The 16,157-nt window shown below is 30.4% G+C and overlaps 1 protein-coding gene across 1 annotated transcript; it reads left to right on the top strand.

Moving 5' to 3' along the window:
- Positions 1-7,633: 7,633 nt before the first annotated feature.
- LOC7464712 (xyloglucan endotransglucosylase protein 6) lies at positions 7,634-10,346 on the top strand. Its single transcript, XM_002319917.4, has 4 exons — positions 7,634-7,879; positions 8,157-8,257; positions 8,689-8,882; positions 9,719-10,346. Exons 1-4 carry the CDS (start codon positions 7,714-7,716, stop codon positions 10,140-10,142), a joined length of 885 nt encoding a protein of 294 aa, XP_002319953.1. The 5' UTR covers positions 7,634-7,713; the 3' UTR covers positions 10,143-10,346.
- The last annotated feature ends 5,811 nt before the right edge of the window (positions 10,347-16,157 follow it).

Here is a 16,157-nt window from a genome sequence, read left to right as displayed (position 1 = left end):
ACAAGGAGTCATAATTTCAGGATTTCTTAGTACCATTTTCGTTTTATTTTTCTATTTTAAAAACAAAATTAGAAATATAAAAATTATTTTTCTAAAAAATCCACAGTAGATTTTCAAAACGAAACAAAATGGTTTTCAAAAACTATGATAATGGTGAACTATTTGTTGGTTTTTCCAATCTTCACTGAAAAAATTCAACATATATACCTCTCTGTTTCAGAAACAATCATGTTTGGTCCTTGAGAGGTTAAAATAATATCATATTTAAAAAAAAATAAAAAACACGAAAAAGACAGTCATGCTCTACGTAAAAGGCAGCAAGAAATGCCAAATCCATTAATTGTTTCCAGGTTGTATCAATACCCAACAAGAATGAACAGAACAGTACAGTAAAATTTACTTTGTCCTCAAGTAAGTGATTGACTCTTGTTAGAGAAGGCATGTCGGCTCAAATTCCACAACTTGGAAACTGCAAAATTGCTCGCATATGTCTCCTCCTTGCCGTCACCTAATCCCACCACCATATTTTAAACACATTTTCTCTGCCCAGACGGCCCACCTTTCCACTTGCTCCGCCCTGCTATGCAGCCACTAGCATGAGCTCAAACACGAGTCCCCAATCAAAGAATGGAAAGTGTCCTAATAATCCTTACGACGTTGATTCGCATGCTATGGATTTGTTTATCACTCTTTTTTTATTTTTTGTTTATTTTTATGTTTTAAAAATACTTTTAAAAAAATTTAAATTTTTTTATTTAAAATTAATAATTTTTTAGGTGTTTTTAGATAATTTGAAATCGTTGATTTTAAAAATAATTTTTTAAAAGTAAAAAAAATATTATTTTAATATATTTTTATTTGAAAAACACTTTGAAAAGCAACCGAAACCACATTCTGAAATAGGTCCGAATCTTGAACAAGAGATCGTGAGAGAAAAAAAAATTATTGTAAATGCAATTTTTTCAAGTATGGATATCCTCTTTAAAACTTGATCAAAAGATTAATTTTGAATGTGAAAATTAATTTAATGATATTCTGATAGTTAAAAACCGAAGAAAAAAGAAAATCAAAGTGATTTATTAAGCATTTCATAAAATTGAAATTATCAAAATTAAGCACTACTTCTAATAACATGAGAGCGTGAACATGTTTTCAAAAAAATTAATTTTTTTATTTTTTAAAAAAATTATGTTTTGAATCGTATTAATATACTGATCTCAAATATAATTTTAAATTTTTTAAAAAAAATATTATTTTAATGTATTTCGATATAAAAATTACTTTAAAAAAAAGCGCAACATTCATAATTTTTTTATATTTATTTTCAAGGTTTGTGCTGCTCTTAATAACTCAAGAAAAATAAAGGTAATGAGATGGAATAAAAAAATAAATTAATTTTTATACATTTTAAATATATAAATACAATTGAATTCAAACATAATATTATAATTAAACTGTATTTGAAGATAGCAGCACCGTAGCAATTCTGGAATGATATGTAGCGGATTAAACTCACCAAAGGGATTTTTTATTTATTACAGACAGAACAAGTCCCAGGCTTTGAGAGTTGCGAGAGAGAGAGAGAGAGAGAAGATCGAAGGCCATGTTGGATAAGACATGTATACGTCAACATGCGTGCAGCCCACTGCATGCTGTCCGTGCATCCACAGTCTTGCCTATATAAGATTCTGACACGTGACAATAGCTAGGCCTAATCAATAGTGGTATCATTAATTATTAATTTTTCGGGATTTGCTTAATCTCTCTTGGTATTAGCTGGCTTTTGCCCATGACTGCAAGAACCCTATGCAGCCCTCTGCTATTCTATTATGACCCCTTTTTTTTTTATTACTGTCATCGATGCATTTGGCTTTCTCAGGTCATCATCTCCTTGGATTCTCACGAAATCTTTAGTTATTCGTACTAGATTGATGGCACGCCGGATACCCAGACAGAAAATAAATAAATTATATATGAGATGATTGTGTTTTTTTATAAAGTAATAGAGATTTAATAATAAGATTAAGTTCTGGATTTCCGGTTTGTTTTTCATTCTAAAATAGTTTTTAAAAATATTTAAATTTATTTATTTATTTTGCTTTAAATTAATTTTATTTTAATAATTTTTTGATTTTTTTTGTGCTTTATTAAAAAATAAAAAAATATTATTTTAATGTATTTTCTAGCAAAAAAAAACACTTTGAAAAACAATTGTTATCTCACTCTTAAATACTTTCTTAACTATTTTAATAATATAATAAAAAAATAAGAAAATAACAACAATAAATAAATAAAATATTATCCCGATCAAAATTAGGCTAACATGAAAAATCCATAATCTAGACATGATATATATTTAGATTACATGTCTATTGTTCATAATAAATCTTTTATTATTATATTATTTTTCAAAATATTTTTTCATTTTTATTAGCCAAGTTTGTGATTAATTTGGTCAAGCACGAGATTTGGTGGGGTGGATGTGAACAATGGCCACCAGAATAGGCAGTCGATGCTTGAATGAGAAAGTCCCCAGCCGTGAACTCACAGTAGATCGTAAAAATTCAATGCTCAACCAGTATGTCAAATGCATTGAATCCATGATTAAGGCATGCATTTAAGATCTACCTGTGTTTTAACAGTACTTTTTATTTAAAAGTACACTGAAAATATTTTCTAAATTATTTTTATTTTTAGCATTAAAATTATTAAAAAATACAAAAAAAAAACATAATTTAATACATTTTAAACCAGAAGCATTTTGATACAGTCTCAAACAAAAAAAAAAAACAAATTGTGCTTAATCAACCATAGAAGGAAATAATGGCAAAACCTTATTATAAGACAAAATAACATCATGCATGAATTATCTAAATTAATTTGGTTTTATGACAAAGTTTCGAAAACGAATTTCCATATCTGGAATTGTTTTTACTCGAGAATGGATAAATAATTATTGAATTTTTATGTTAATTTGAATAAATTACTTTTATTAAAACGACATTATTATTTTTTTATAAAAAATCCATGCTCTTAACCTGATCAGCCCAACCAAGATTGATCAATTCAATTAAATCACTGATATTATAAAGTTTTATTGATTAATATGTTATTTAATCGATTAAAAATTCAACCCAGTACATGCTGTGGATCTCAAATTTTTAAAATCATATCATTAGCCTAATCATTTAACAACTATGGAAACAAGTGTTATAATTTTTGCATCAGGAGTCGAATTCGAGGTTGTGTTTGGTATTGCATTTTAAAAACATCTTTAAAAAGTTTAATTTTTTTATTTTAAATTAATATATTTTTAATATTTTTAAATCATTATAATATATTGATTTTAAAAATAATTTTTAAAAAATAAAAAAAATTATTAACATATTTTTTAAATAAAAAATATTTTAAAAAACAATTAAAATCACGATCCAAGCACGCTAGCAAATAAGAGAGGAGTATAGCTGGAAATCACAAGAACAGCCCATCCCTAATATTATAGTTAACGTACTGAGCTGTCAATGCAATTAGTGTTGTGAAACTGATCCATTAGCTGTATTAAAGTGGTCAATGATCATCCATAATTACAACCACTACTAATTATTGTTTTTAGGACAACAATTAACAGTCCCTGCCCCTAGTTCGTGGATATATACGAGCTCTCGCTAGGTTTAGTTCTTATTTTTGTTTTTAAAATATTTCTTTTAATATATAAAATTAAATTTTTATTGTCTTTTATGTAATTTTGATACACTAGTATAAGAATTCAAAAATATTTTTAAATAAAAAATATTTTTAAAAAAAATAATGAAGCACAATAACAAAACATAGAGTGTGTTTGAAATTATAGTAGATTAGTTGCGATAATGATTTTAAATATTTTTTATTTAAAAATATATTAAAATAAAATTATTTATTTTTATAAAATTATTTTTTACATAAATATATTAAAATGATTAATTTGAAGGTGTGGTGTGATTAATAATACGATTTATTTTAATTGTAGTTTTTAAGATATTTAACTAATTAATATATATCCATGGCACAAGTCATGATTTCTTATTAAAAATCCCCATCTCGTGTGACAAAACAATCTTGTAATTTACAGCAGGAACCAATGGCAATCAAGCACCAAAAAATGCCAGCTGGATGCAATAAAGACTGGTTGGCTGGCTGGCTGGGAAGTTTTCACCCACGAAAATAAATTAAACTATATATCCAGGAGGGTGTCCTACTCTTAGATATTTCTAAGGCAAGAAATATCTCTTGCCACTTGGGAAGGTTTCATTGGATTGTCAGAGATTCTGCTAACATAGCAGAGTGAAGTGGACATGAATTTCTGGATATGTGTGAAGCTTTCTTTCTTCGTGCATGGTAAAGGTGACACCAGTTCTGTGAGGGCCTCCCCGTCATTTTCTTTAACCATTTTCGAATCAAAGTTGCCCGTCAAGAGCGCGTTTGGTACTTGTTAATGTGAGAGGGTATTTTTTAGAATGTTTTTTTTATATATATATAAATATTTTGAAATAGTATTTTTTATATTTTTATAAATTTATTTTTATTATGAACATATTAGAAAATTTTGAAAATATTTTAAAAAAATAATTAGAAATAAATAAAATCACTTTTTTTAAAATCACTTTTTAAATGCGAAAACCAACTATTTATGAGGATATATAGATGTGAAGATGTAGACTAATTTTCATGGTGCAAGTGCAATATGATTTGTATTTTATTTTAATTATATACTTAAAAATGTTTGATTGATTGCGTGCATGATAGTTTTGTCTTAATTTTTTTAAAACATGATTAAAAAAATATAATTTATAATTAATTATTTTTTCATAGGATCGGGTTGCGATTCTTTCGATAAAGTAAATTTAAAAACCCATGAAAAAAAGATAAGAGAATTATGCATGACATTAAAGAGATTAATAATGTCAATTAAATAATAACTTGATTAGGTAACTTTCCTATTAGAGATTAAGAAATGTGGAATAATTGGTGAAGCTCTCCATCAAGATAGAAAAAAGATGGGAATGGAGAATTATTGCTCCATAATCATTGAAACTAAAGCCAAATCAATCATGCTTTTAAGTGGAATAAAGGAATGGAGTAGAAATAAACTACAATATTATACTCCACGTTGAACCTTATTCCATACCATGAAGCTTCTAAATAATGATGGCAAGTACCATTACACAGAATTTCTCCATCTTAATCTTTGATTTACGGTGACAAAACAATATTATAATTAATTAAAAAAATATAAAGACACAATGACAAGGAAATTGATCATTGCATTATTTTACCCCCCTTAAATATTGGACCCAGGGGCGGAGCAAAAAATCTAGGAGGAGCCAAATTAAAAAGAATATTTTAAAAAAATTAAAATTTTAATTATTTTACACAAAAAAAGGGTCGGGAAAAACATTTTCTTACAGGGCCGGGGTCCCTGCCTTTGCCGCTGCTTGGACCCTCCCTTGCCCATCTCATAACATCAACATATAGGGGTACATCACATGTAGTTGTACAAACTATCTAGTAGGTGATCTAATAGTAAGAGTTTGAGATCATAAGGTTTGCTCTTCCTGTGATTTTAAGTTCGAATCATGTAGTTACTAATATAATGACTACTTGAGACTTACATGATCGTTAACTTCAGGGCCAGTGAGATTAGTCGAGGTACGCGCAAACTTTACGCTAACCTAGACATCTATGTTTATAAAAAATATATATATAATGGTACAACTATATTATAAAAGAAATTCTCCATAATTAGGCACACATCTCAAAGGCCATGGAAAGAAAAAAACTGCTAGTATTTTCCTTTGGAATTAAATTCCCACCAAAAACTTTAATTAAAACAAGATGTGGCATTGTATAGTGCCCCAGCTGGCTATGGCACCATAAAAGTAAACACAAAAAACAAAGAAGATAAAGTGACTCCCCCCCCTTCACCTCCCCACCTTGTCAACTTCACTCCACTCTCCTCCGCGAGCCAAAAGTGATTAAGGCCCCTTAATGTGTGTCTATATATATATATATATATATATATATATATATATATATATATATATATATATATATATATATATATATATATATATATTATCTTAATATAACTTAAAATAAAAAAAATATTTTAAAAAATACAGCTATATATCGTAATACTAAATAGATTCTAAATATATATTTGTTAACGCGGCTAATCACAAAGCTTAAAATGATGCTAGAGTTTAATTTTTTTGTCATGAAAAATCACTGATAAAATATTTTAATTAATTTTTATCATTGAATATTTTTATAGATTCAATAAATATTAGATATTTTGTTATTAAAAAAATTATAAAATTATACTCCAGTTAAAAAGTATAAATTTAGTTGTTATTATTTATAGTATTTTTTATCCACTAAAAATATTATCAACGATCATAATATTAATTTGGACGAGGTTAGATATATATTTAAAATATATTCAAGTAATATTTTTATAAGATTAGATTAATTTAAACATAAACCATTCATATCTAAATTAAAAAACTTGTAAAAAACAAATCCATGTAATTTAATATTAAAATTAAACAAGGAAGATTATTGAAAAACAATTTTCAAACTACAAAATGCCAAGTTTTAAACACCATCAAATAGTTATGACGTGTTACTCCCACGGAGCGAGTGGGGTTTGGTTACACAACCATGAGAGTGTTCTCATTTCTTGTCTGAAAGAGAGACATCAAATGCAATGAGAGTAAAAGAGGGAAACTTTTTTTTTTTAACTCAATTCTGGCAGTGACAACTGGACAGGACAGTGAAACAGCTGTATTGTACCACGTGTCATGGGCTTATTGGCTTATACCTGCAACTGATCCTTTCGAATACGAGACAACCTCCATCACACACTGATCAGCTTTATTCAGCTAAGCAAAGCAACACAGTAACGGCTACATTTTTTAATTTTCAGATTTCTTGGGAATTCTTGTCACATTCTTCTTCCGACGTGGCAAATGACATGGCGTGGGGTGCAAGCTTCCCGACCCGGGAAAACATAAAAAATAACCCCGAATTTTACCCAATTCAATAATAAACAACATAAAAAAATTATTTATTTATTTATTATTATTATCTATTAATACCCAACCTTAATATTATTAAACTCTGCCTGACATACAAGGTGAGTATATTGACCTATTAAACTAAAATATGGTTCGAATAAAGTTTTCAGCATGTATAAAATCTTTTAAATTAAATTTTATTCAATAATTTTAATGAAATTTTATATCTATAACGGTTTGAAGAATCAACAATTGAATTTCAAATTGAATTAAAATTTTAAAAATAATACAAAAAAATAAAGTAAAGAAAATAATGGATTTAATTATATATTTTAACAATTTTAAATTAAATTTATTGATCAATTAAATTAAATTAAGTAAAGAAACTGTTCCAAACAGTGTTTTAATGCTGAATTGAGCAAGGAGTTGATGCATAAAATTTGCTGACGTGGTATAACATTTGCTGAAGTGGCTAATGGTACAGTAAAATTAAATCGTTAATTTAAAAAAATCATTGAAACGGGGTCTTATAGAGGAAGCCAATAGAGGGGAGTTTGGGGGCTATAAAAAGGCTCTCTGCTTTGTTTATAATGCATTACAGAGTAGAAAGAGAGCTTCACTCTTCACACTCTCTCTTGAGCTTCTTTCTCTCATTTCAATGGCTGTTTCAGCATTTAAAATGTTGGGTTTCTTTGTTGGTTTCTCTTTAATGGTGGGTCTGGTTAGTTCAGTCAAGTTTGATGAGCTCTTTCAACCAAGTTGGGCTCAAGATCACTTGGCTTATGAAGGAGAGCTTCTTAGGCTCAAACTTGATAGTTATTCTGGTAAATAAGCTTCGTTTTCTCTGCAAATACTGAAACTTTGAACCAATCCAGCTAGCTTCATTGCTGGCTTTTGTGCTTCTTAAGCCCATTTCTGTATAAAGAGAATGCTTCTGGCTTTAAATGTTCCACTGCTTCTGTTTGTAAACAGCAGCTTTCTTGCAGTGTTTTCATGTGTCTAGGCGAATACATTTTAGCCACAAATGTGTGTTTTGTGTTTGGTTTCTCTGAGGTATAGTCTTGTTAGTATTGATAGACTAAAGGGGATTTTTTTTTCCAGGTGCTGGATTTCAATCTAAAAGCAAGTATATGTTTGGGAAAGTCACAGTACAAATTAAGCTTGTAGAGGGTGACTCTGCCGGAACTGTTACTGCTTTCTATGTAAGTATATTCAATTCAATCGAAGCTAAAAAAATAAAGTTTTTACCCTTCATCTCAGCCTCTTGAAATAGAATTGATTGTTGCTTAGCTGGATTATCCCATGATCCAGACCTTTGTTTGTCCCCATTCAAGAAAAATGAACTGAGGTGCAGACAATTTTTAATCTTGGATTCATTTGCTTTGATGAATAGGCTAGTACTGAAACACTAGTATCTACCCACCAATTTTATGTCTCCTAATTTCTTGTAAGTCCACATTTATCTTGCATTTATTAGCTTAGTCCCCACACAACAATTATTTATTATCACGTCAGTAAAGTCAAAAACATTAATGTTTTTAGTGTGTGCATCTTTTTATTTAATTATGCTTATGTTGATAGTGACATTTTATTTGTGTGTTTTGTCTGAAGTTTTGATCTTTTGATGAAACAGATGTCATCCGAAGGTACAAATCACAATGAGTTTGATTTTGAGTTCCTTGGCAACACCACAGGTGAACCTTACTTGGTTCAAACCAATGTGTATGTTAATGGTGTGGGTAATAGAGAACAAAGATTGAGCCTTTGGTTTGACCCTACTAAGGATTTCCACTCTTACTCCATCTTTTGGAACCAGCGCCATGTTGTGTAAGCCCCATCACTTTCTCACGAAAAGATGCTTCTCTCTACTCGTGTGCAATATATTGTATATTAGATTCATGTTCGCTACACACACACACACGCATAGCTTGCTAATATCAATATGTGCATTATGCATGCATGACATAGACATGGGGATCTGTGCATAAACCCGGGGTGGTTGCTTTATAATTTCACATGCATGCGAGGCAAAGCCTGTTGCCATGGCACTGAAAAAGGTATTTTTCAGTGCTGTTCAGTTCTGGATGTCTTACTCTTATGTCATGCCCGTGGTGCATGAATGTTATGTGTGAGTAGTGTATGTCACTGGTCTCTTTATAGAACAAAATTACACCAAAAACCAAACCCATAAAAATGGGGGACCTGATCTTGGAATATATATGCCAAAGGGGCAAATGGGGTCCCATACGACTAACAAAGATACAGACAGATTTGCATACTGTAACGGTGTTTCAATGGTTCTTGGCGTATAGTTGTTTCCGTACGTAAAATACAATCGGTGCTTGCTGGATTCTTCTACCTACCTAGCTGTATGATGATGCCTGCTATTCTGTCATTTGATTGTTAGCTCCTGTATTGTGTGTTTTCTGATGGTGCTCTTCTTGGCTTTATTGCAACTAAATCCATGTTTGGTTGCTTTAAATAATTCACTATGATTTTGAACATTTGGAAAGGAACGCGACAAATATGGGGAAAGTGGATAAGATTACTTAATTGGAAAGAAATTTGATATATTAGGTTAATATAGCATTTGATGGATGATATGCTACTACTACATATAGTATAAGCTCTAAGATGTGTTCTACATGGTTCTTCGTGTTCAGGTTTCTAGTGGATGATACCCCAATTAGATTGCACACCAATATGGAAAACAAAGGGATTCCCTTTCCAAGGGACCAAGCTATGGGCGTATACAGCTCAATATGGAATGCAGACGATTGGGCTACACAAGGTGGCCGTGTCAAGACTGATTGGAGCCACGCACCCTTCGTCGCCTCCTACAAAGGATTTGAAATCAATGCATGTGAGTGTCCAGCATCGATAGCAGCAGATGATAACGCTAAGAAATGTAGCAGTAGTGGTGAGAAGAGGTATTGGTGGGATGAGCCAACATTGTCTGCGCTCAATGTGCACCAGAGCCATCAGCTTCTGTGGGTTAGGGCTAACCACATGACATATGACTACTGCAGTGACACTGCTAGGTTCCCAGTCACTCCTCTGGAGTGTCTGCACCATCGCCACCAGTAATGTTAGTAAGGGTTTATGGCCATGGAGGAAAGGGGGGGAGTGCTTGGGGGGGTACTATTGTAAAAAAGGAATGGGAGAAGAATGGAATCAAAGTCGCATCAACATGTACTCCATGTTTGATATTTTGTTCATGTTGTCCTCTTTCAGGTTGTAAGATAGTGTGAAAGATAAATATGATTTGTTCTTTCTTTGTTTCTATTGTAACATTGGCCTCACTGAGCAAAATAGGTGATAATGTTGTCAAGTTGCCGCCATACCCCATGTAATTCAAATGGGTCCAACAATCCAACAATAGGGTACATTTCCATTGGGGCCATGGACATGAAAATTATGGATGAAGAAGAAAAGATAAGGTTGTGCAAGAAATGGTACGAGAGAGCCATGCATCATAGCTTGGAGAGAAACAAAAGAAAAGGTTGGCATTGTGGACCCTAAACCCTAGGTGAAGATGAGAGGTCGAATTCAACTTTAGGGTTGTCTTTTAGTGGCCTGTGAGGATTATATCTGCGTGGCCAAGAAGAGAGAATACTGCTATCACCATGGTTTTAGAAGAAGGGCAAAACCATGGGTGATTTGATTTATAGGAAGGGACAGAAGGTGGGGGTTACAGGGAGCGAGCGTTTAGGCGTATAACTAGTCTGAAGTTTTAATTTCAGAAACAAAGAACTTGACGAAAACGTTTTATGTAATAAGAAATGATAGAATAGCAAAGAACAGCAAAGGAGCACAAGCAAATATGGAATGCCATCACTGGGCCGGTCGTGGAAGTGGTGAAAATTGTGTTTCAAGCCAAAAATGATTTTTTTTTAACACTATTTAGTAAAAGTTTTGGAAAAATAATATATTAAAAAAGTATTTGGAAAATAATATAGTAACACAAAAATCATAAATGTGCATGATATATTTAAATTAATTAATATATATAAAAATCAATATTAAAATTTATGAAAATCTAATGATGAAGATACAAGTTTCAAGATTTAACAATAAAAAATAAAATCTAATAGTCAAAAAATAAAAGGATAAATAAGTTGATATAACATAAGAGAAAAAAATAAAAAAGAAAAAGAAGCAAAAAAAAAAAAGGGTTACCGGGATTGATAAGAAGATTTTAAATATATCATATCTTCAAACATTTTATTTGAGATTAATTTTGAATTTAGATAATTTAAAGTCTTATTATATCTTCATTAAAATAATAATAAAATATCAATTTAATTATTTTTCTAAGAAATATTCATTAAAGAAGGCATCATTTAACAAAATCATTGCACCTAAAGCGGTACGAAATGCAAAACAAAGAATTAGGTTGATGATAGTACCTTGAAATTTTGGAACTATACGAACTTTCTTGCTTAATGTTTGATTCTTCATCAGACACTATCCTCTAGCCATGAGCGTGACGAGACCTTAGCCGAAAGCAACCAAACAGAACCGTGTATCGTCAAACACACATTTCAAGATTAATTCGTGTTGACTTCCTGAATTATATGTTTTTTTAACCGACATATCTAGGTATTTTTCTGATTTCAACTCTTAATTTATAATTTCTTGATCGCCACATGTAAGATTAATTTTCACTAGGTTTATGATAAAAACTATCAGAAATTTTTCTTAAAGATTTTATTTTAATGCAGCGCATTTTTATTATTTCATTGTGTTTTTTTTTGTTATATATATATATATATATTAAAATAACAAATTACTTCTTAATTGATATGATAATAAGAAAAAGCTATTGTGAAAATAAAAAATGTGTTTTGATATTAGTTTAAAATTTCTTGCTTCTAATAATATTTTGATGATTCCAATGTGATTTTAAAATGAGAACAAATATATTTATTCTTGATCAATTTTATAATGATTAATATACTATATAAAAAGATTTTAATACCCATAATTGTGACACACTCTAGTGTTTTGTATCCGTGTTTTAGCTTTTACAATATATTTATCCAATTATATTTGCTATTTCGATATCAAATTACTTGACTCGATGGATAGGGGGAGGGACCTCCAACTCAAGCATGAAATCAATGTTGAGTCAACAATCATCAACAGCCAAGCGAGATTGAGACCTGTCATATAGGCTGGGGAAAAACATTTATTAATATAATTTTTTTTATTCAATCAAACGATAATAAAAATATAGACACAAATTAAATTGATTGAATAAGATAAAAGGGGAAAAACACTATTCAAGGTTGCACATATTAGAAATATTATCTGAAAATATTTTTATTTTATTTTTTAAAATAAATTTCATCTATACAAAAGAAAAAAAATTATAGAAGAATTAGAAAAACTCTTTAAAATTTAAAAGCATAACAAATTTTTTTTTTTTAATTTAAAAGAGACTCTTTAAAAAAATGAAAGAGATAAGGGGTATTAATCTACATATAAACATATATATAAAAAAATATAAAAAAACATTAAATTAAAAAAATAGAAAAAAATAATTTAGAAAAAAAAAGAGAAAAAAATCAAAGGCCAGGAGTTGCTGGGCCTGTAATGCCAGGCCAACCCGTGCGACTGAGCCCTTATTTATTTTTTTGTATTTAGCACGGATGACATGTCGTTCGTCTCAATGTGTTTTTTTGAAAAAATACAGATGATGCATCGTCTGATTTGCCCAGATTTTGACCACTATGGTGGCCAGAAAATCGGGGCTTAAAGTTTTTTACTCAAAATCCTGTTTTCAACCTATTTTTGACTCAAAACACCTACAAAAACACCTTAAAAACTGTGACAAATCTATCTATGGCCTCAAAAAATAAAAAATCTACAACAAAACTAAAATAAACCTGAAACAAAAAATCTACCCGAGTTCAAATATTTTTTTCACGAACTTTCAAGGTAATAAAACACCTAATATGAACTCCCCTCATCAAATTAAATAATTTGACACAAATATCAATCATTTTGATGGCCTAAATCGGTGTCAACAACGTTTCTCTCTCTTTACTGTCGAAATCCGACGACCTCTCTCTTTCCTCTCTCAACCAGGAACTTTTGTAACAAAATAACAAAAATAAATTTTTATATCGAAATTGAATTAGAAAAAAATTGAGGTATCAAAATTTAAAAATTTATGTAATTTTTAAAGTTCAAGGATAAAGGTGTATCTTTCCCGAAACTTTTAACACGCAGCTAATGTTTATCGTCCTTTTCATTCTAGTCCTCTTTCTTTTAATCTCATCAATGACTAAGAAAGCAGAAGTAATTGGCCTTAAACTAGGATCAAATTGCATAAAAAGACATCAAGAAACAAAATGAAATTGCAAAAAATGCACGTCCATAGGGTTTTATATGTACAGTAAAATTACCATGCCATGCATTTTAGATATTCAGTTAATTAATTAAATCACGAGAGACACATGCCACCGAAAATTCTGACTCTGAAAAAATATGTGAAACTATGTGGTAATCAGTTCATAACATTATTAAAATGATGGTGATGGAGATAGAAAACACAATTCATCTACCGTGGACCCATAAACTTGATGAACCATAAAGATTTCTGGGGCCATAATTTCTTTTTGAGCTTTGAGTTTCCCTTCCGGCATGGGATGGCCATCTGCTTTAAAAATGTGCCCTTCTCAGGTCAGTAATGTCAAGGCACCAAGAGAGAGAGGGAGCTGGGAGGTGACGAATATCAACGACAATAGAATGCATCTGGGCCATCTTAAATGGTGGTTGGCAAAAATAATGCCACAGAGGTCAATTTTCAGAATCAAATGATTCACTAAGGGGCCCTTTGATATAGAAAGGAATAAAGAGGTCACAGGAAGTTGAACTGTGGAGTAAATGTAAGAGAGGCAAACACCTACAAGCAACAATAGCTTGTTTCTTGGTATCATTTGCCCGTCAATCCAATCTTACCCTACGGAGATCATGTGTGCTGCATCACATAAACTCATCAAGCATGGCTATGGATGCATCCAAAGGCTCGAGGGACACTCTCACCATTCATCATCTTGACATCATGACCCGGCTCAAGGCTGGGATTTTGAGTCGGCCGAGTTATCTTACAAGCTAGCACACCAATCCAATTTAATTTAAAAAAAAACAATGTTATTCTGTTTTCTTAATGAAACAATATACAAAATTAAAACGATACCATTTTAATAATCGATATCAGTTTCTCTACTCAATTCAGGTTTTGTATTATGACGGAAATTTTATAACCATGCTTAATTAAGATAGTTGAAAGAATCAAAGTATTTATACTCTTTCTATGGTTTTTCAAAAATAAATCACTTACAATGAAAAGATGTCGCAATGACTTCAGGTGGAGATTTATAAGTAGTGGAGGAGGTATTGTCAAGCTCAATGACTGTAAATTGATGAAATTAGCATGGTTCAGGTCTTATCTATCGATAATTCATGAGTGCACACCAAAAAATTGAATCAACCTTCGTCAATCTAAACATTGGCATGACCTGACACGACGAGTTCTTGACAACATGCATGGCTATAAGCGTTTGAGATTATAGGTGTGGAATCTCTTTGCACCGATCCTAGTTTTTTTTAGGTCAAAGGGCTCTCTCAACTACACCATGACTATGACAGGAAAAGAATCAAGACACAATGATACAATTTACAATGGTTTTGTCGCAATTTAAACACCTTTAGTCAATTGAAGATTAATGTCCAAATAAAACAAGTGATGCATCAACATCTAGATAAAACATAGATTTTTATGAAATAAAGTTGAGTTATCTTTGAGTAAAGAATCTGGCTAAGATGGATGGAAGAAATGTGAGGGACATGAACAATTTGGAGCCAACTAGAAGAGGCCGCCTTGATCAGTGAAAGACAAGCAATTCCGTAGTGTTTGTGTGATTGATATATGGTTTTGGCAAAGAAAAATAGGGATGTTCTTGCTTATTAGCATGCTTTTTTTATTTATTATTATTATTATTTTAAAATAAAATATTAATAAAATAACACAAGGGATACATATCGCGAAAAAATACGACATTCATAACTTGTTGCACATTTAAAAATAATTGTGAAATTGGCTGCATAATTGGAGAGAGGAAAGAGAAATAAAAAAAGAGTAAATCTCAGTAAAATGAATCAAATGATATCAAAAAATCAGCACCGATAATCCTAGCACTGTTCCACATTTTCCGTGCAGTCTTCTGTGCAGCTCATAGTAATCATGTTGAAAGCAAGTTTTTATTGATCGTGATCATGTGGAGGAGACAATAATACAATCATCACGAAAAAACCTTTAAAGGGAAAAACTTTAAAGCATAATTCAATTCTTTTTAACCGGCCTTTTTCTTTATGCTATATAATCTCAACATAATGAAATTCTAATATATTATTTATATTATTCACTAACACCTACTCAAATAAAAAAAATTTAGATTTAAAACTTGTATAGTCCCACATTATCTTGTGTTTAATTTTTATCAAATAAATAGAGGGTAATAAGATTCGAACTCATGACCGCCTGGTCTTCAAGGCTCTGATACTATATTAAAAAATCATCTCAACCCAATAACTTAAACTTTTTAATAAAATCTTAATATATAATTTATATTATTCTCTTAACTTTTGTTTCCGTTGCATGTTGGCATTGGTCTTTGCACTAATTAAAGACATTGTGCAAGTGGTTCTAATCTGGTGAAGGGTGAAGAGAGAAGATAAAAAAAGAAAAATCTTGAATTTCTTTTGTGTTAGCAATGCCCCATTTTTTATTTTTTTAGATGTATAACACCATAATGATAAAATAGTCAAGACTTAGATTTCAAATGTTAAAAGATCTTGAATTTAAATCTTTGGATATCTTGTAAATATTTTTTTTTAAAATCATTAGATATAATGCACTTTTTTTAAAAAAATAAGTTAATTAAATCAGACCAAGATTATGACTTAACAGTCCCAAGTAATGAAATATATTTATGTGGAGATCTAAAAAACATACAAATACTTCATTACTTATAAATATTAATAAATAAATAAATAAAGGGATTATTAATGTTCAATCTCAAAAAAAATATT

The sequence above is a fragment of the Populus trichocarpa genome, chromosome 13, assembly GCF_000002775.5.
Source record: "Populus trichocarpa isolate Nisqually-1 chromosome 13, P.trichocarpa_v4.1, whole genome shotgun sequence".
In the NCBI taxonomy this organism is placed as follows: Eukaryota; Viridiplantae; Streptophyta; class Magnoliopsida; order Malpighiales; family Salicaceae; genus Populus; species Populus trichocarpa.
Note: the sequence above shows the minus strand (reverse complement) of the source record. Positions and strands in the feature narration are given on the sequence as shown.